The 21,937-nt window shown below is 36.1% G+C and overlaps 1 protein-coding gene across 5 annotated transcripts; it reads left to right on the top strand.

Moving 5' to 3' along the window:
- Positions 1 to 43: 43 nt before the first annotated feature.
- LOC136850810 (cathepsin B-like) lies at positions 44 to 21,920 on the top strand. 5 transcript variants are annotated; one of them, XM_067124828.1, is made up of 5 exons: positions 44 to 196; positions 15,186 to 15,273; positions 18,264 to 18,383; positions 18,585 to 18,797; positions 20,663 to 21,920. In XM_067124828.1, the coding sequence occupies exons 3-5, from the start codon at positions 18,273 to 18,275 to the stop codon at positions 21,332 to 21,334; spliced, it is 996 nt and encodes a 331-aa protein (XP_066980929.1). In that variant the 5' UTR covers positions 44 to 196; positions 15,186 to 15,273; positions 18,264 to 18,272; the 3' UTR covers positions 21,335 to 21,920. The 5 variants fall into 5 exon arrangements, with proteins under 5 accessions (XP_066980929.1, XP_066980932.1, XP_066980931.1 ...); XM_067124827.1 differs by having other exon boundaries at positions 131 to 196; positions 15,145 to 15,273; XM_067124831.1 differs by lacking the exon at positions 15,186 to 15,273 and having other exon boundaries at positions 125 to 196.
- Positions 21,921 to 21,937: the final 17 nt, after the last annotated feature.

The following is a 21,937-nucleotide window of genomic DNA, read 5'->3' as shown; positions in this document are numbered from 1 at the left end:
CCCGAGCATCGCCCGATCCCGCTTCGATGGGATCCGATCCTCTCGCCTCGAATCCCGCACCGACCGAGACGAGTTTTGAATCCCCTATTCTGGCAATCTGCCAATGCATATCGGGGTTTGACTGTATTTATAACCTCCTGTTTATTAAGTCTTAGAAATTAGGGGAAAATAATGTTGTGAAGTTTTACTTTTTTCCGTAAGTGTTAAGTGCCGCAGTGTGTCGCAAAAGCGAAGGTCATTTTTAAACCTTTCGGCTGAAAAAAGCAGGTGAGCCAAATTAAAGGCTCTTAAAGGATTTATTTAAAACATTAAATACGTTCACTTTGCAACGTATTCGTATTATTATATTTCTAAGGAAAGTTTGGACATAGAGACAATTAGTGTAATAACAGAAAAATATTGCGAAGATTTATTATATATAAATAGTCATGGGTCATTCGGTACATTGTATGCACTCGTTGCCATGCACTTTTGAGGTTAATTTGTACACCGTCAACCTTCCACAAACATTTGGGTGTGACAGGGGGGCGGAAATCCCCCACCGACGGGGTCGTAACGTTAGTACAGCTTATATGTATGAAATTGAAAGGTTACAATAAAACGAAGTAAAAAGACAGAAAGTGCAACTGTTACGAATAAGTCTTTGTATGAAAATAATTTTCATACTACGTATACGGAACTGCAGATTATACCAGTAGCATTCACGATTATCATTAAAAACTTGGTCGTTTACAATCACTTTTGGTCTTAGTGACTTTGATATTCAAACCAGTTTTGCGGAGAATGAAAACAATATGAAACATGCCCCTCCCTTTCAGTGATATTTTTTTCACCTGTATCACGTGAATACGTCTCCAAAGGCGCACATACACGGGCTTGCGCGCTCTCACTAAAAGGTAAGGAAAGAGAACTGAGATATACTCGTATAATAACTGCGCTGATTAATCTGCAATGACAGGATAAATGACCTGCTGATAAAAAAAAGATGCAAAGATACGTCAATACACTTGATTAAACCGGATATTGTTTGATGATTTATTAAGGGAAAGGTAACACTTCAATGAAGAGAGCCTGGGATTTTAGATAAGTTTGCTAATGAGTATGATCTGAACCAAATGAAAATAAGTAGGCCTATATGTGTCTTTCTCCTAGAAAATGGGTGTCTTGATGTCTGTAACACAGAGCTCAACATGAGAGGATTTTTAGGTTAAGGCGGCCTTTTATCAGCACAAGCTCTTGTTCTTTGTTTTGTAATTTGTTTAAGGGAGTAGAAGACATTTTGTTGGACATCTGGACTACGGCTAATCAACAAAGACGAATAAGTTAGAGGCGACACACTTTTGGCTATTGACTATAAGTGACGTGCCTCGGGCGAGATGTGATGTCAACAGATACATGTGAGTCATACAGAACCGTTTTTAACTTTGTAGGCAATTGACGGATTTTCAAAATTCAAATGTGTCTACATCCTAACCCCATCTTAATAAACTACGAATGTAGTAGTATATTTAGTACAAAACATCATTATATAGAGGATTTGTTGGAGTTGCTGTTTAAAATCTTACACTAGGCTAATAACTATGATATTGGGTGCAATATTGAATATAGCACTTCATCACTATTATTGCAATTGCTACTGGCTGATTTGGTTGTTCACTAGATCAAGCTAATGTATATGATCTAGCCATCCGTTGTTTCGACTGCTGAGCTGGGCATATGCCAGCACGGACTCTTGCTCTTAGAGCAGCCAATGTAGGCTACTGAGAGCCTCATTCTTGTTGTTTGTGAAGGCTGTTGAAATTCCTTGTGTGGCAACTTCTGATTAAGGAGAAAAATACGACCATAATTGACTTGCTATAGTTTATTGATTTTGGCATTCAAAGCTTTAGGCAGGTGTGTTAATATACACACAATTAATGCTCATACGCACACGTGTGTACATGTACAAATAGACATATACATCAGTCCCATATATATATATATATATATATATATATATATATATATATATATATATATATATATATATATATATATATATAGTGTGTGTGCTGATTATAATGATTTTGGCACTAATTCACATATAGCCCTTTTTACCCTAATATCGAATTCACTTCACCTTCTCTCTCTCTCTCTCTCTCTCTCTCTCTCTCTCTCTCTCTCTCTCTCTCTCTCTCTCTCTCTCTCTCTCCTTTTTTATTACTGTGTTGGATTTGACAAGGAGATTTAGTGTTAAGTAGATGTATCTGCCTATTGTTATATGAGACAATTGTTGGGTGAGATATTCTTCAACAATTTAAAAGTATTAAAACGCAAGAACGTTTGAGAGAGCAAATGGTCCAATCATATAAGCAAGCTTAGAAAAAATTAAATAAAAATGAATTATATTGTCATTAAACAGCTAGAAGGTTCCAACACTCTGCTCTCTCTGTAATTCATTATCTATACTGTAACTAATTTTAACTCTGGCAGTTAAAATTAGATAAGAAAGATAACTAAAAACACAAATTAATATGTCTCTTCCTATTCTCTTGTAATGTTCTCGATATATTTATACGCCTGGCAAATTTCCTGGGTTATGCATAGACTCATCACTAAGATACTAGACGCATAAGATAACTTGTGGTTGGTTGGTCGAGATAAAGCCGGCTTATGCCAGCTTGGGGCCTTGTCTTAATGTCAAGAATCTATCGGCCTAATTTTCCATTGCTTGCATCGCGGTGAAACGAAAATTTGGGAAATTTAAAGAAGTTTTTATGTTACTATAACCAATTTTAGCCACTCTTACTGTGAATAAACACCACATTGACAAACGGCGTCTAGTCCAAGTTTCCACAAGTATACAATGAAGAAATCGTTGAATATAGTTATTTACATTTGTTATGTCTGGCTACGTGTTCTCAGATGGTGAGTGCCACCGTCCCCCCACGGATTCTGCGCAGTTACCTCACGTGAGGAGGAAAAGTTATGCTTTTCCTCCACAAAGAAAAGAAACAAGTACGCATTTAATCTGAATTCAGGTTTCAACAGAATTTCATCATTTAGCTGTTATACCGAACTCGTCTCAACCTCCACATACTTGGAATGTTTCGTTGTAGTAAATCTGAAACGGAATTAAACTGTTTATTTAAAGCTCTCTGACATATAAGATAATGTCGGTTAACTGTAAAAGAACTCTTTTTATTTGGTACAGAAAGGTATTTACTGAGTGTGGAGGAATAAAGAACAGCAGGTTATTTTATGACGATTCAATAATGAACTTGTATCAAATATAATTTGCCTTATAGTCTATTCACTTTTTACCAAGACAATCTCGGTCGTATAAAACAGAAGTTGTGAACAGAGCATTTGCTGTAAACAAAACACTACATAGTCTCGCTCATAGTCTGATGCTAGGAGCGTCAACCCTCAAAGTAACGGTAAACGTCAAAACACTTTTGACGTTTCTCAGAACCTGGTATAGGTCTAGCGCATTACCGCATTTCTAAATATCTTATCAAATAATGAAAGATCATTAAAAGCCAAAACCAGTCATCTTACTGTAGAATTGAATAAGAAATCAAGAAAGATTAGATCAAGTGTGGTAAAGCGTAAAAAGAGCAACGTATATTATGACGTTAAGCAACGGTACCAAGAAGCAACTATTCTTTTTAAGACCTAGCTCAGTATAACCTTGAGAGAATTTCTCCCACGGCATGCAACCATTGCGAGAAGTATTTAAGCTAGATCTAGTTGAGGAAGGTATAGAGAGCGCTTAAACTTGATCTGAAAGAAGGGTAACATTCTTTTGCGATCTATGGAGTTTATCGTAAGCTATTGTAATCTGCGGGTAGCTGTTTTAAATTAACGTAAGGGTTTAACTGCCTTTCACTGCCTCAAAACAAACTTTGAATCTAATTCACGTCTTTTTAGATTTGCAATATAATTCAGTTTTATTCCGGTAATTCTTGCTATCTCTATTATATTAGCTTTTCAACTGTTTTTAAGTCTAGTCTTTTACCTCCTTACTGGAGGCCGTTTTACCAATACTGTTCTTTTGTTGCGAGTGATTCAGTTTGACCTCAGAGAATTAGCTTCTCCTTGTTTCTTCCTTTGTTCTCCCACTTCTTAAAAAGGATTTTAACTTTATCAAACACAATTAAAATGGTACATGTTCGATACATATAACCTTGTTATGACCCGTGTGTCGTATGATACGAACTGGCATCCGCCTTGCGTCCTGTTTTAACAGATAACACATTGCTCACGAACACGTCATGTTCTTTCGATTCCGGTTTCAAAATCCTTCATCTGTCATCAATTATTACGCGATATCAGCATCCATCCAACAAGCACAACAAATTTTAGTGAGGGCTAGTGTAAAGGAGCGCAAAATAGGCCTATACGGGCTGATGTTATTGTTTAGAAGAGTTCTCTAAAGCCCATTAGGAGAGTTTTCTAAAGCTCTTAAATAACGGAGCTCGATAACGTTATGTGTATCTTCGTGTTCTTCTTCTTCTTCTTCTTCCTCTTCTTCGTAAGATTTCTTGCACATTTCGTTAGTTGAATTATAAAATACAGAGAGTTTAATGCTGCAGCATTAAAAACACAAAGGTTCGTCAGTTTTAACGGATTTACTTTAAATTGCAATGTATCTCCCAAGAAAAAAAAAATAACAGATAATAAGGTGTCGTCTTTACACCTGTAGATATCTATCCCAAGAGTAAATGGGAACCAGTTATAGGATTGGCAACACTTTTTCTTATCCTAGTTTAAAGATCAGATATCCTCGGGCCTTGGGATTACCCTAACGGATTCTCAGGGATCCTATAATCCCAAACTCGCTGGGATTTAGAAACGAATCTCCAGTCTACTAAACCATTATTGTTTGAAAAGATAGAAATTAGTCCCGACAGTTAGCGCTCTTTCTGTTCTCTGTTTTTGAGAGAGAGAGAGAGTGAGAGACTTTCAAGGGCAAAATTAATTTACTCCTTATCACGTGGTGATGACGTCAGGAAGTGACGTCATCTAATTTTCAAAACGCACGTGATTTTTTTTTTCTGCGTGATGTCAGCTTGTAAATGTTTGTGGACACGCAAGAGTGTGGATTTTGATCAGCGTGAGTTATATTATTAATGCTGGTTTGGTTTGAGATTTGAAATAGTGAAAAATAACAAACAGCGTTTACATATAAAAGGAAATCAGGTAAAATAAGGCTGTTTTCCCTGTATTAACATGACTGTTAATACTGTTATGTAAGAGAAAAGATAAGTACTCGTATTGAGTAGGACTAATGTTAAAATGAAATCCAACCTCTTTTGTTTTGTTGTTGAGAGAGAGAAAGAGAGACCTAAATTTGTCAAGGTTAATGTAGCAAAACCGAATGTCATGCAGCCTCAAATGAACAAAGCAGAAATATTATGGTTAGCTGTACCTAATAGAATCCGTACCCAGCGTAATCCCTGAGCTGTACACAGCAGACTCATATTTAATGCTTTCAACCCATATAAACGGGAACGATTATGACGTCAAAATAAGACTCAAAAGTTACTTATTCCGCACAATTTAAGACGTTAGAGCATCACAAGTTGAATTCCGTTGCACTGCTTGACTGTCATGAGAGAGACAATAGTTTGCTTGGTGTAGGAGACAAGGTCATACAAACACTTCACGCTGCATTCGATCACGTGATGATGACGTCACAACATGCCATCATTAAGCTTTCTAAAATCTTGTTTTTGAGCGTGATTTTCAGTTGTGATACCTGTAAATATCAAATAAGGAGGTTATGCATTTTGATTAATATAAATGTTATTGAAACTGCTTTGGTTTGGGTGTTAAATTAGTACTAAAGAAAAAAACTGGTTTGTACTGGAAACATAATTCTTTTGCTCTTGCATATTCATCATTGCCACTTAGAAAAATAAATAAATAAATCAGGCAAAGTTGAAACGCAAACAAGGAGATACAGATAAAGATTATAGCCTTCACTCTTCGCTAGTGTGGTAAACGCAAAGGCATAGTCTCAAAATATTCGAGCCTTTGTTAAAGTGAAAGAGTTTCAGAAGTTAGGCCTATATCATTAAGTTCAAGCAACTGGACAGAAGGTTGCTAAGGACCTTTTGTATCATCTACAGTGTTCCACACAAGAAATGTTGTAGGTATATCTTTAAGACTGATATAACTTTCTTTTAATACAGGAATACATTTTAAACTAGGCTTAGCCCCTTTATCATCTGCACCCACCTCTGAACCAACAATAATGCTGTCACTATCTGAATTTATCTTCTTCGGAGATTATGTCCTGTGTTTCATTTGTCTTTGACAGCAATCACATATTTATCTGTCTCATACAAGACGGTAAACCGTTATCGGCTAGACGGTTATCGACAAAAGCAAGATCATATTTCACGAGCACACGCGGTGAGCGATCGCAAGAAATGGCAAATATTTGTTTCCCTAAATCTATATGAATATAAAGTAATAAATAAGATAATGTGCTCAATATAGGGTTTATTATTCGTTGTGGCTGATTTCGTCACCATCAGGGATCGGATTTTGTAGTTTATCATCCATATTAAATGAACTGTCCACAGAACTGTTCTTGAACTGTTACCTCGTAAATTATATGTACGAAATAATTTGTATTTATTTTAGCAGTAGACTCACAATACAAGGCTGTATCAGTGCATATTACAGTGTAGTAATTAAACTTCATGCCTTTTCTATAATGAATGTAAATGTTACATCTCACAGAAGTGTTCATGCATTAAAACTAAGAAAATTATTGAACGCTACTTATGAATTTCGTTTATTATTGCATTAAAGCACTTTTTAATATCGAGGTTTTGTTATAAAGGTTTTAGTCCCATGGCCTTTTTTCCAAGTTTTTCTTATGTATTAAATCTTGATATTTCAGTCTCACATACACGGAAAATAATAAGTATTTGAAGTACGTGGAAAATTTTAAAGAAATGAAACCGAATCAAAATGAACTAGAGACATACAGATTCGTCACATCAGGTTCCTGCTTGATCTGCTGATTACTTGAACGTTCTGGTTTGCTGCGGTTCTCCGCCCACCTGGTGTTCTCAGGGAGCCTTTAATCCAGGGCGTGGGTCACAGGAGGCCAAGGAGGTCAGGTGTTTGACATTTCATTAATCCAGGGAGAGTCATTTTTCGTGACGATTACCTTATCTGATCCACGGAAGGGTTTCTTTCCAGCGACCGTTGGAGCGGAGTTGATGAGACTAATTTTTAAGGAAAGAAAACTGGTTTACGAAAGCAATAGCGTATGTGTCACATCTTGGCGGAGTTAGTCATTAGTAAATCAATACCAGCGGTTTGCTTAGAAAAAGTAAATTAATATTTTATATAAGCTAAAACGCCAGGCATATCTTTAAAAAGACTAACCTCACCAGATTCGTTAGGGAAGCGAATAAAACCCTAGACCTATTCGGTAGACCGATGGAAAGCCAGATAGATACTATAGGGCCCCAGTGACCCACGCCCTGGATTAACGCCCTTTCCACTTCCGCCTCCCTACACCCTCCCCCTCCCAGGGGGTGGCAGATGAGCAGCATAACCACAATAAACCAGAACGGGCAAGTAGGAAAAAAAAAGAAGAAAATCAAGCAGGAACCTGATATAGCAATGCTGCCATTTTCATTTTCCTGACGATGAAAATAGCGGTCCTAGTAAAACTTAACGGTTTTTAGTGTATTTTTTAACAAAATATCAGATTTAATACACAAAAATGGTTTTGTCCATCTCCTTAAAAAAAGAAACAGAACGCTCTTCATAGGCTTCGGCAACAATACTAATCCAATGCAGATCATTGGGAAAAATATATAATACACAATAATAATCTTCGTACACTGAAAGATGCAGTGGGAATTATTCGCCTTTGGCAGCCGTCCAGAAGCTCGAAACGACGAAGAGAGAGAGAGGAATAATTTACTTCGTGGTATTGAGGTTATTCTTCAGTCATGCAACAGATATCTTCTGCTTTTTCGCCACAGTAATTTAGGTCTTGCCACAGGACCGCAATTAGGATTCCTCTCCTCCTCCAGTACTCCAAGGTTATTTATTTATTCATTTTTTTAAAATTTATTTTTATTTAATTTTTATTTTTTGCATTTGAGCATCTGTTGTCCCATTATAGTTGCACCCGACAGCTAAGGCTTGTTGAAATAAAAAAAAAATTAGAGACGTAGATTGTTTATCAGTGTTGAAATAATCTTGAAGAATAATTATTAATGGCCAAAGAAGAGGAATAAAACCCGTATTTTTCGTACCGTATGCAAAAGAAAGAAAAAAAATCGGCTACTTATAGAGTAAACTACTGTGTAAGGCTTCTTCGCGTAGAGTACAGTAGGAGCAGGTCACTTGAGAGAGAGAGAGAGAGAGAGAGAGAGAGAGAGAGAGAGAGTTTGCTCGAGCCTTTCAAGTGCATGTGACCGACATAGACCCATGTACCCGACCGCCTAATGACCATCTACGCAATTCTTGAGGATTTCGTCGGGCAATTCCAGTTAGACCGACAATCTAATGTGTAAGTTATGATTCTCGTAATGTGAAGCAGAGAACTTGGCGTGTGTTGGTATTATAGGAAGAAGAAGAAGAGACCAGACCTATTCTGTGATAGACCGACATTCTTGTTCGTCGTGATCTCTTTTAAAGAATAATGATAATAACTGTAGACCTACTCTTAATATCAAGAATATTAAAGTTTGTTATTTATTAAAGGCTGACAATATCTATTTACAATCGTTAGCTCTCATACCTAGTATCACAATCATAAAAAAAGTTATCATAATTATCAAATAGGAAGAGAATTAAACTGCTACAGGATAATATGAGGTTGGAGTGAAGATGTCAGTTATATATATATATATATATATATATATATATATATATATATATATATAAAATATATATATATATATATATATAAAATCCACGAAGGAAGTGCTGCGGGCCTTTCGACGCTTACATCCCTTTACTTAGTCTGCTAAGTAAAGGACGTAAGCGTCGAAAGATCGCAGTTCCACATGTTTCCGTTTCCTTCGTGGATTTTACCTTTATTTATATATTCATCGCGTTCCATATTTTCGTGATTCAGTTATACACACACACACACACACACACACACACACACACACACACACACATATATAAATATATATATATATGTGTGTGTGTGTGTGTGTGTGTGTGTATAATCTAACTTCCAATTTTGAATTCTAGTTTTTTCCAGCTATTTCTGGTAACAGAAACCAAATTTGGCAGTTAGCCAAACCTCACTCGGTTCTAAAAAAAAAAAAAAAAAACGAAAATGTCAGTGACTTGAACTTTGAAATACAAAGGAAAGCAAAGGGTTTCCGGAGTTTCAAGTTCTGGGTAAAATTACCCATCAGAGAGTTAATGTGTATAACCCCCACTCTTTTGACTACCACCTTCTGTGTGTGTGTGTGTGTGTGTGTGTGTGTGTAATAAGAAGAGCTCTTATTTCTTCAATAAGAGCCGGGTTTGGCATAAAAAGAATGAAATTTAACCAGGACGCGAATAAACAAATGAAAATATTGTCTGAAAAAAAAACAAATAAAATTACTTCCTTTCTCACGAATGAGATGGCAGTTATCCTACGTGGGTGGGGGCCCTTATGACAGTCACGAAACCACATGTTATTTAACCACAGAATTCTGAAGAAAAAAAAAACATGAATTACTCAGTCGATAGTGATAGCTCTCTCCTTTACTCATTCATTACTTACTCGAAAAAACCACATACATTATCTTGACTCATTCTTCACCCATTTTCTCTACGTGACTAAACCATTCGTTAAACCGCGACTTTTTTTTTTTTTATCTTTATTCCCATTCTTTTTCTATAATTCGTATTCTCGAATCTCTCTCTCTCTCTCTCTCTCTCTCTCTCTCTCTCTCTCTCTCTCTCTCTCTCTCTCACCTTGCATAGAATTGAATTTGTAATTTTTTTCAATATAAGATTACGTAGTGATGTGATTACGACATAACACTCTAAATCAGACTTCAGAACCTCATCTTCTTCAGATCTTGACTGAAAGTCCGTCTCAGTCACTTATTCTTTCATAACAGACTTCAAATCTCATAAGCAATACAAGAACACGATACTGAATGATAAGAATCCTCAAATAATACATTACAAGTGAAAGATATTATAGAATACTGACTAAGAATGAAATAAACAGCGACATATATAAGACTAAATCTTCGTACTATTCTCTTTACCAAGACTCCGTCTCCGGTCACTTATTCTGTTATTGCGGACTTCAAATCCCATAAACAGCGCAAGAACATGCCAGTGAAAAAGGCAGATTCTAGAATAACAATTTACGAGTGAAAAAATTATGAAATACTGAATAAAAATGCAATAAACATTGATATATTTAAGACTAAAACTTAGTACTACAGTATATCTCACCCTAACTCTCAGCAGAGCTTGTTTTGTCACGGGAAGCTCCGCCCACGGAAGCGTCACAACCGCTTTGCTCGAGAGTCAAACCATGTGACTTTGTCGTCACTTCCGTGACGTCACCTTGTCATCGCACGCAAAACATTTGCTTATCTGTCACCATTCCCACCTATTTTTCTCTACCATCGAAGGAGAAACATAGAAATTAAATGTAATGAGACTATTAGGCGTCGGTCATGAACGCTATAGGTCTATTTTCCTACTAACCTGAACTGCTTTTAGTCGTTGTTGCTATGAGGATCAACTTTGTTACAGACTAAGGCTTAGTAGATATTCGGTTGTAGTTTCATAGTCTTGAAGCAACGTCATATATATATATATATATATATATATATATATATATATATATATATATATATATATATATATATATATATATACTAATCGTTCAGTCAGCTATGTTAAGCAACGTTGGCTCTGTTCAGTTTTATAACGGGTTACCAACTAGGAAAACGACTTCTTCAGGACGTTAGCCTTTTAAACATGCATGGGCCTAGCAATGTCACCCTTATAAATACTTGTTGACATTATATATATATATATATATATATATATATATATATATATATATATATATATATATATATATATATATATATATATATATATATAATATATAATATGTGTGTGTGCGCGCGTGTGTGTTCTTCATGCAGTCCTGAGGGCGTCGTCTATTCAACACAATCAGACATTTCCTAGAAACAACCCGCGACTTGATTCTACAATTAGACTTAATCGATACAGTATCACGAAAGCATATACAATACTATATTCGACACTTGTGCGGTTGGCTGTATGACTATAAAACGTGCTGTATTTATCTAGCAAGATTGCAATTAGACGTGCCCTGATCTAAAAATTGCAAGATAAATGGATGACCACTTTATATTGCATATGGTTATCAGGTTTGGATTACTAAATAATATATGACATCTTCTTGCGATATTCAAGAAGAAGAACGAAATTGTCATGAAATAACGATGAGGCTTGTTCCTGAACTATACTGCATTTTTACATTTCGTGTCTACCCCGATTACGAACGAACCCGCATATTTTATTTCGGTATTCCTTAAATTACAAATTTATATGTGTATTCATGACTTATAAAGTTACAGTTTGATAAACAAGACAAAGAATTACTCCTTTAAGGACAAGACGTTTGTGGTAATGATTTGTAAACAGTTTATCAACCCCAAAAAGAATTGGTTCGAATCTTTGCCAGGATGATGCACTTCTCAAATATAATTCCCCAGAAGGTGTTACTCCTCTAGATTTCAGCAGCTATTTACGGGGTGAGGCAGCTAGACCTACATGCTGCCCTGCCCCACTGGTGTTCAAAGGACTTAATGCCAACAGCGTGTGTCCTTTAGACTAAACTCAAAATATATAAATACGCCATGAAGATGGGGGTTGGGGGCCGGGTTCATATTGCTACACCGGATGTTTCAGGGTAACTAAGACGACAGAGGATGTATGAAGGTCGTTTAGGTCATGCTGGGGACAAAAAAAAAAAAAAAATAGGACTACATATGCTGGACTTTAATCTAAACAGTGGACAGGTGAAGATGTGTGCATACACGAAATAAGAAAAGCTGCAATAACGAATAAGTACAGTAAAGAGAAAGTCCTCAGTAAAATACTGTTATGAAAGAAAGAGGGAAATGAGAACGGTATTCTGGTAGGTTTCATTTTATGATGACACGTAGGCCTATTCTGGCTTGAATTTCATATATAGAACAGAGTAACAAGTACTTCTACAAAGGGAGTGGCAACGAATGATAAATTAAAGATCCTGATAGGGAGATTTAAAACAAAGATTTTTTTAAGGAAAACGAGAGTTTGCTAGACGAAAAGTGAACATTCTATAGTAGAGATGGGTCAGAATACACTACAAAATTTTTATTACCTCTCAGACTTTGCGCCCTTATCAGAAGACCATCCCATAAGCCTCTGATAAGACGTGGGATTAACATAGCTTCTTGTGATAAAAAAAAGTTTCAGTTTCATGCTGCAAATTCACGCCCCTAAAACAGCAAAGAGAAAAAGATCACTGAAACTTCTCTCGACTTCAGCGATTGCACTGAAAGATCGCCCATGGCAACCGAACGCGAATAGTCAATTTGTCATACAGAGTCGTCTTGTCGTTCCTATACTCACGTGGCTTGCAGCGGTCATTTACCGGACCTCGAAGAGTTATAGAGTTATAAGTTATGGAGTTGCCACTTGCCAACGACCCCAGTTTGGCTAAATTCGCAATTTTTTTTTTGTTGTTGTTGTTGGCTGATAAGGGACGCGTGATTTTACTAAAATATGTTGTCAAAACCAGTTATTGTAGCGTAAGTTAAGTTTTGAATATTGACAAGCTCTCTCCCTCTTTCCACACACACACACACACACACACACACACACACACACACACACACATATATATATATATATATATATATATATATATATATATATATATATATATATATATATATATATATATATATATATATATATAAATATATATATATATATATATATATATATATATATATATATATATATATATATATATATATATGTGTGTGTGTGTGTGTGTGTGTGTGTGTGTGTGTGTGTGAAATTTTTATCACACCGTGATTTAATATAGGCCTACATTCATGAAGCTACAAATATCCAATTTACGCTACTTCGGGAATATCCTGATATGGAATATTCCCGAAGACTGGCACAGTCTTTCTTTTATTTTCGTTACTTGCTGACACACACATGGTATCTATAACTCTATGGCAACATTTCCGATAGTTCTTATATTCAAGGCTGAACTCTGGAAGGGCAAAACGAAACATACTACTCTGTTACTCTATTTACTTATTCATAAACCAAAAGCTGTTTCAACCAATTAAATTATAACCTTCTTCAGGGCTCTACTAGGCCAACAGTGGAACTGCACCCTAATATATAGGCAAGTTGAGCCAAAAACTGGTTGAAAATTAAGAATCCAAGATGAAAATTTAACACAAACTTCAGTTCACAGAAATGAAGATTAACAAATTTCACAGGATTGGATGTTTATTCATGAATCATTTGCTCCAGTCACAAAATGTTTATAGCCACTCTGTGTCCAGCAATGTTTAAATGGGAAGATTTTCACTCCTCGGAATTTAAACCTTTCACATTGATTTAAACAACTAAGTATGCACTGAGCAAACCAGATAAAGCGGTCAGCTTTAATAAAACAGGCTTGACACAATCCTGATATGGGAGTGCAAAGAACGTCCTCTGAAAAAAAAACACTGCAGGTTATATACACGCGAATTTAACTGTTTAAAGTCATACCGTTGTACTTCAAACTGTGTATTGTTTTCGCTTCACGTCACGTAAGAGCGGACACTTGCCCATCGAAATGTTGTTAACAATCGGAGAGACACAGTAAAGGTCTGTCGTTTCTAGTTTCATTATCTTTGGAAGCTTCCTATCGGCCTATTTACGGTCTATCGGAACCGACCCATATATTTATCCGTCACTGTGCATATTTTCTTCGATTACTTGTTCTTCCATTTTATAATTGTTTTCCTGAATAGTCATGTCTTTAATTTAATATCTTTACGTTTAATGGTCAGCTAACTGATGATTTAAGTAGGAATATTTAGATTAAAATTAGACTAAAATTAAAATAAGCAGTGGTTATGTCCTATGTGTATACTGAAGTCTAAAGTGCACTTTGTATGTTTGCCTAGTTGTAAATCTATTCTGAATTAAGATAATAGTTGCCAAGCTCGCTCGTTTTCAGTCATTATTTTGCAACGAACTGATACCCAGGTTTATCATTGCTCCAGTACTCTTTTGTACCCTATTTACATATTTTGCCAAAGTTTGGTGAAATTTTATATACGGTGATGTAAAGCTAAAATTAGTAGTTTACAAATTGGTACAAGAAATCCATTTGCGGCCTACCTAAAGCAAGAGCCAGTGCTGCCATTAAGCCAGATCAGATTTACAAGAAGAAGAATAAAATGATGAAATCTTTCTACGAGAAGCTTGTGTCATTTAGAAAAAGGGATTAGCAATGCAAAAGAGAAAAGCTATAAAGTTAAATAGTTCTGCAACAGTAAACAACAAACTAATGTATAGTGTGCGCGCAACTGTGTTTGTGGGGTAGGCGGTTAGGAACCAGGAACCAGGAACCAGGAACCAGGATAGTAAATATTGAGTCAATTAAAGTTGATTACAGCTCAAGACATGTAAAATTCCTGTATCACTCGCAGACGAGACGGATGTTCTTTTGAAAACCCGAACAGAACTTGAAATATTGCACGCGAAAATACCGGACATAAACCATTAAAGCCTCTGGTTATTGCGCATCGGTTATTTACGTTACGTGTTGTTCCTTTTTAAATGGAATTTTGCGTGAATGGTAACTAACGTCTACGACGACATTGACTTATAAAATGCTTTATTAAATGCTCATGACAAAAACTTCCAAACTTTCTTTTCTTTTGGTGAATTTTACGACCTTGGGACTTTCTTTCTTTTTTGAAAAGTGATAACATGAGCGGTGGAATTTTACGTAATTGATAATTAAAGTTTAATGCAACATTGCCTTAGAAAAGAACTTTATTTAATGCACACGACAAACACTTTAAAACTTTCTTTTTTTAGCTGCTTTCGCCACCCATAAGACTTTCTTTTTTTTTGAAAAGTTGGTAACTGTGACAACCGAGCTTTGTTTACAACTGACGGTACATACCGGGCCGACGGTCATTCAGTCGACCTCTGTCTTCTGGTCAGGTATGTGCGCATTACTTTCGTAAATTTAAGGGAAAATTTAATGTTTCTTTTACTCTATTTTACTCGTTTGTTCTTTGTTTTAATGTTGGTGTGTGGTTAAAGTAGAAGGCCGTGTTTATATGCCTAGAATTTTTGGGTATAAACAACACCCGATAAATCATCTTTATGAAAAGGTGGATCGTTCTTTGTAACATCGGGTCATTGATCTACGATACCCCCATCTTTTTAATGATATTTATTATCGTTTACATTTATTTAAATCCATTCGATCTTCTATTTTGTTAAGGCGAATCCTTGCTGTTTTTCGTGTCGTAATTCTTTTAGGGAAATTTCGGGTGGCCCGCGAGCGCGCTTTCCGGTCATGTGACCGAAGGGTTAAACGGCCTAGTAAGACCTAGAGCCCTATACTATCCATAAGTTATTACAAGAACGTAAGGATGGTCGTTGTTGGTTATTGTTTAGCGTAGTTTAGTAATTGTAGGCTGCGTTTTGGAGATTCGTATTGAGGCTAACCCGTTATATAGGCCTACCCTTCGTCCGACAGTTGGGGAACCACTGTTACGAACCGGTGTTTTTGGGTGTTTTGGGGGTTGGGGGTCACAAATAATGGGCCTAATTTTGCATAAATATTGTTTTACAGTATCCTAGTCCTATGTTCTAGTATTTTCTAGTGAATTTTATCTTGATGGGTTGGGCTAACTAGGCATAGCCCCACGTGTTTTGGTTTTAGCATAGTAATTAGGCCTAGGGCCACGTGTCCTGTTTCCTGGCCCATTTTTGTTAAAATTCTGCAAGTTAGGACAGGGCCCAGTGTTATTTCCAGCCAGAAATGAATATAAGCCATTTAACCTAAAGATACATTAACAGGATGAAATGCTTCCACAGAAATGAATCCTAACCTTAGGTTATCGCAGCCTGTGTTAGAAGACTGGCTGGATGCTTGACCCCCTGACCTAACATGGCTTAAAGGATTGTGTAAATGTAGGCCTGTCCTAGTGTTTTTAATTTACAGAAATTCAACAATTTCTGATTGTGAAGTTAATGACATGAAGCATTCCTAGTAATGGGTATGAATTCCTAGCCTAGGCTTTTCCATTACTGACAAAGTATCAATATCCATTTTGTATATTGTGAAGTTAATGTGTAACATGGATACAACCTCTGACCCAACCAAGTATAATTGGTCCAACCTGACCTTGACTTCATGGGGTGGTTATATATCCTACATGAACACTTAATTTTACTCAAGTAACAGTGACACGAGAGAGAAATGTTAGTTTTTATTTTTTGGAAGGTTAGAATTGCGCAGAATGGTGGGTCAGTCCGTATTTTTTCCCCTGCCTCCCAACGAAAAATACTAGAGAACAATGGTTATTCAGGCAATGTTGGTGATATCCCTTAGGCCAGGGGTTCCCAGCCTTTTTAAGCTGATGAGCACCCACCTGTTTTCTGGATAACTGAGAGAACGCTACAATAATTTTATAGTTTGAGATTTAAGAAGCACTCTGATTAGTAAGTGAAAGAATTAGGTCTTCGTTTATTAACAAAAATTTTGAATTACTTGCACTGAAGATTCAAAAATTAGTTTTTATTGCTTCGATGTTTATTCAAAGTTACTAACATTCACCAGTCAGGAAAATTTTTCATAACTCTCTTAGATATTAGAGTTCTTTAGCATTACCCAATGATTCACAGGTAATGTTTACCTCTTAAGTCAGATTATGGGTAGTTTGGTCAGCCGAGGGACGCGCCCACAACTCATTAAAATATACATTTGCTCTTATCATCAGTTATGTTCCTCATTACGTTAGTTATGTTGTGATATACATGGAAAACTATAAAGAAAGAAAAAAGAACAAATAAAATTCATAGGAAGCATTATTTCCTGATTACTGATACACATGCTAATTATTTCAAATCTTGAACATTAGAAGAAATAAATAAATAATAAAACAAGCCCACCTCACTACTAGTTTGTGGACACATTGAAAACCCTGATGCTGTACTGCTTTGGTTAGCTTTCTATATTTGCCTCACCAGTGTTTGCCAAAGCATCTTGCAAGCAGTGTTTTATATATATACAAACAGTCCCTGGTTTACAACGGGTCCGGCTTACGACGTTCTGAGGTTACGACGCTTTTCAAATATATTCATCAGAAATTTCCCGGTTTACGACGCATGTTCCAGGGTTACGACGCGTCGTATGCCGATCCGACGGAAGAAATATGGCTCCAAAACAGCAGAATAATAGAAATTTGGAGACGTTTTTGATGAAAAACTCAATAGAAACGCAGTTTACATTGATTTCAATACACCCAAAGCATTAAATGTAAGGTTTTCTTAGGAATTTTGACTATTTTCGACGATTTTTGGTTTACGACGCAGCGTAAGAACGGAACCCCCGTCGTAAACCAGGGACTGCCTATGTATATATATATATATATATATATATATATATTAAAACAAAAAAGGTGGAAGGGTATTTTAAATTTGGCAGTTAGGCCTACAAAGAGTTGGTGATAGTGAGCACGATTTTAACTCCGAAAGAGCACTGCCAGACAATCAGAGAGCACAGGGGTGCTCGTGAGCACCAGGTTAGGAACCCCTGCCATAGGCTATGGTATGCAAGTTATTAAGTAGTGTGAATAAGTGTTAAATTTATGTATCATGAATAAGTGTTACACTTGGGTAACTGTTGTGAAGAAGCAATACACTCACGTAAGGTGTGCAGAATGCAGATTTGTACATTTTTTTTTTAATTTGTAATAATCTGTTAATGGTGTTTTTTATTTAATAATTTGATTGTTATTGGACCAAACTGACAGACTTGAAAAGTTAATCCATGTAATTTTTATAGCAAAATTTTTAGTATTTTTCAAATTAAGCAGGATACAGCTTTGTCTTAGATATTGAAACCTATCATTGCTAGATATTGAAACTTATTTCTGAAAGCACCTTGCCATTATTTACAGTATGAGTTTATTTCCCAGTTTTACAGGATGCAGGGCTTGTTACTGCTGTTGGGAGTGGTGTGTGCAGCATCAGCTGCTCTTCATCCGTTATCGGATGATTTCATTCAGCTGCTGCAGAATGAGAAAATGACTTGGAAGGTTTGTGAGAAGTATAATGCGGTTCTTTGTTAAAACATTAAAAAAAAAAAATTTAAGGCATATTGCCTTTACTGCTGCTTGTATTTGTCAGGTGTTGCAATAACAAGTTGATTAAAGAATTGTTAAAATAACTGTCACTTAAGTTCTTTCATCTTCCACAATAAATAGGTGTTCCTTTTAAAAAATTTAGATATTTTACAGGCAGGGAGGAACTTCAACAAGAATCTCCCGATGCGCTACCTGAAGAGTTTGATGGGCGTTCATGCTGACTCGAAGTTCCACATGTCGCCAGTTTACAAGCACAAGATCCCTGGAGACTTTAAAATCCCTAAGGAATTCGACTCTCGCACTGCTTGGGCAATGTGCCCCACCATCAGTGAAATCAGAGATCAAGGGTCTTGCGGATCATGCTGGGTAAGTTTCAGTTTATGAAGAGACACTACCCAGGTGTTGATATTTTCAAATTTTATTTCATGTTGTGTTGAAGGATGAAGCAAGAAATTTGATCAAGAATTGGTTAACCTCCAGGTTAACTATTCACAGTTAAAGGAAATCCTTGAATTTATGTGGTAAAATTTTATGTTTATGATAATCTCTGTCCATGCTGGATTAGTCAGTGTTAAGCTTGGTTTTGTCTCTTTCTAGATAGCATTGAAATAATTGTTTCATGTGTTTTGTCTTAAAAGACAAATGGATCAATTTCTTTCAAGTTTGAGGTTTTGGTTTTAAAAGTGCAATAAATATTGCTAGGTAAGTTTTACTTTAGTGGTTAGTGTCTTCATTTTTGGGTAATTTTAAGTGTGTACAATCTTTGACTGGTGGTTGTTTCCAGTCAGACAGAATTTTCATATAATAGTGACTGTACATGCTGAAAATTTCTGGTCGAAAGTGAATGCAGGCTGTGGAATAGGTGAATCTAGTGTAAGAGTTAAGGAAAGCTAATGCAGTACAAAGTTTGATTATAGCACTTGTCTAGAAAACTATATGAAGTAATTGGTGACATAAAATAAAATTATGAATCTGTTATAGACAGTTAAAAAGAAGTATGGTGTAACTTAAGAGTGAAAAAAATTTCAATGAAGAGCTTAGGAAGACCTCACTCTTTACTAGGAGATAAGGGATAAAAAAAAAGTAAAATAACTGTAATATCCTAAACAGAAAATATTGTGAAACTGTGCAGTCATAAATTAGATGTTCCTTGCATAATTTTTTTTTTTATGGGACATTGTGTTGGAACCAGCAAAATAGGCATAAAATGGATTTCTTCTATATAAGGCTTAACTCTGCATCTGGTTAAACCTTGGTCCTAAACTCATAAGAGTAAAGAATACCATACTTCTGTGGATTGTGTTTAAGCTGACTCCTAGAAGTCAGTCGGTTAAGTAACAAATTATTATTTTATGCTGTTGGTACAATTCTGCTATGGAAAGTTTCATTGTTTTTCCTATCTGTGGGATTTGTAATCAAAGGTAAGTACAGTATACAATCCTGAACTTTGCTCTTGTTCATTATTTGCTGACATGTTGTTGGTGGCTTTCCTGATTTCAATGGAACTTTCTAAACACTAGCCCTACTGAGTTGAAATATGAAGAATTGAAAAAATCCAGGTAGTTATTAAAGACTTTTATTGTATGCAAGGGATGAATTCAGGACCCGTGCTCATGTAAAAGGAATAATCGTACGTAGTTTCACTTTTAACAGCAAACCATTCCTGTGTGAATTGGTGCAGTGGTTTGGCTAAATTACTTAATGAGTTTGCCATATCAAACCTTCTTATAGTTTATGAAAGCTCCATCTTCTTTTGTTGGATATTAAACATTTGATGGATAATATATAACTTGGTATACTGATGTTTAAATCTTCTGTAAGGGCAATTAGGCATCGTATGAGGATTTCAGATCCTCTTCACAAAGATGTGGCTTTGATTCTATGAATTTTTACTAAAAAGTTATGACATGCACTGTTCTGTGTTGCGAAGTGTAAATTTAATTTCTTAAATAATTATTCTGTGAAGATGAGGAAGATAGGCCTTGATACTAGATGTAAAGGTAAGTTGTTTAGTGGTCGGGATCTGTGAAATTCATAGACATGTACGGACATTATTTTTGCAAGCCTGACATTATTGACATCAGACAATTAATGTACTCGGCATATTCCATAGGGGACAGAAATTGCGTTGGTAGTTCATAAACCCTTTTGTTTGAATCTGCAATGAATTGAAAGTTTGTAATGCCCTTGTGGTTGATTTACCTCAATTTTTTTCCCCCTTAATCCTTTAGGCTTTTGGAGCAGTGGAGGTAATGAGTGACAGGGACTGCATTCACACTAACGGCACAAAGAACTTCCATTATTCTGCGGAAAACTTGGTGTCCTGTTGCCACCTTTGTGGTTTTGGATGCAACGGAGGTTTCCCAGGTGCTGCTTTCCAATATTGGGTCCACAGTGGTATCGTGTCTGGAGGAGCTTTCAATTCCACCCAGGGTTGCCAGCCATATGAGATTGCTCCATGCGAACATCATGTCAGTGGTCCTCGCCCCAAGTGTGCAGAAGGTGGCTCAACTCCTAAATGCCACAAAGACTGTGAGAGCAACTATGCTGTCAACTACGAGACTGATTTGCACCATGGTAGCAAGCATTACAGCATTGATAAGGATGAAACCCAGATTAAGTACGACATCATGACAAACGGTCCTGTTGAAGGAGCGTTTACTGTTTACGTAGATTTTCTGCACTACAAGTCTGGAGTTTATCAGCACACTCACGGATTGCCCCTTGGTGGACATGCTATCCGTGTTTTGGGTTGGGGTGAGGAGGAAGGCACACCTTACTGGTTGTGCGCCAACTCCTGGAACACTGACTGGGGTGACAACGGTTATTTCAAGATTCTCCGAGGATCCGACCACTGTGGTATTGAAAGTGAAATATCAGCAGGGCTCCCTAAAGTGGAGTAGGTAGGACATTGTTATTTTTAATAACAATAGCACATTAGGAAGTAGTATATTGCACTAAATCGAGAAAAATGTGTCCTTATCAGTGCTTCATAATTCAACAGGAATTGAAACTATATGCTATTGATTAGTGGGCTTTATAGTTTTCCTGTAAGTGTTCCAAGTTTATCTTGGGATGAAATTAGGAGAAGAAATTTTCATTGAAGTTTGTCCTGTAAAGGATGAAGTTGGGCTATGATTTTTTACTCAGTGTTAATTGTTGTGGCTGTGTTTTAATGTGATTGAAATTCGGAAGTATTCTTTTAGATAATTGCTGTTGTTTAATAGCTTTATCCAACCATGAATATCCCTTTTGTTTGTTAGTAATTTTTTAAAGAATTTACAGCACCAACATTTTATTGATTCGTTTGTAGTGTTACAATTTTTACTCCATGACTAAATAAATCATGATTTGCATTTTTGAATGTATGTTACCACATAACTATTACTCTAGATATTAACTACTCGTTTCACAAATGAGATACATTCCAGATTTTGTCTTCACTTTTTAATTTTTATAACCAAATTTATTAAAATTTTATAAATCAAAGTACAGTAGTTTTTATT

This window comes from Macrobrachium rosenbergii, chromosome 22, assembly GCF_040412425.1.
Source record: "Macrobrachium rosenbergii isolate ZJJX-2024 chromosome 22, ASM4041242v1, whole genome shotgun sequence".
NCBI lineage: Eukaryota > Metazoa > Arthropoda > Malacostraca > Decapoda > Palaemonidae > Macrobrachium > Macrobrachium rosenbergii.
The sequence above is the reverse complement of the archived record's forward strand: the minus strand, read 5'-3'. Positions and strand labels throughout refer to the sequence as shown.

Excerpts from the sequence above, each read along its gene's own strand:
- LOC136850810 (XM_067124828.1), top strand. The coding sequence starts at position 18,273 with ATGCAGGGCTTGTTACTGCTGTTGGGAGTGGTGTGTGCAGCATCAGCT. Across the intron at positions 18,384-18,584 it reads ATGAGAAAATGACTTGGAAG|GCAGGGAGGAACTTCAACAA; the intron begins GTTTGTGAGAAG and ends GATATTTTACAG. Across the intron at positions 18,798-20,662 it reads GGTCTTGCGGATCATGCTGG|GCTTTTGGAGCAGTGGAGGT; the intron begins GTAAGTTTCAGT and ends TTAATCCTTTAG.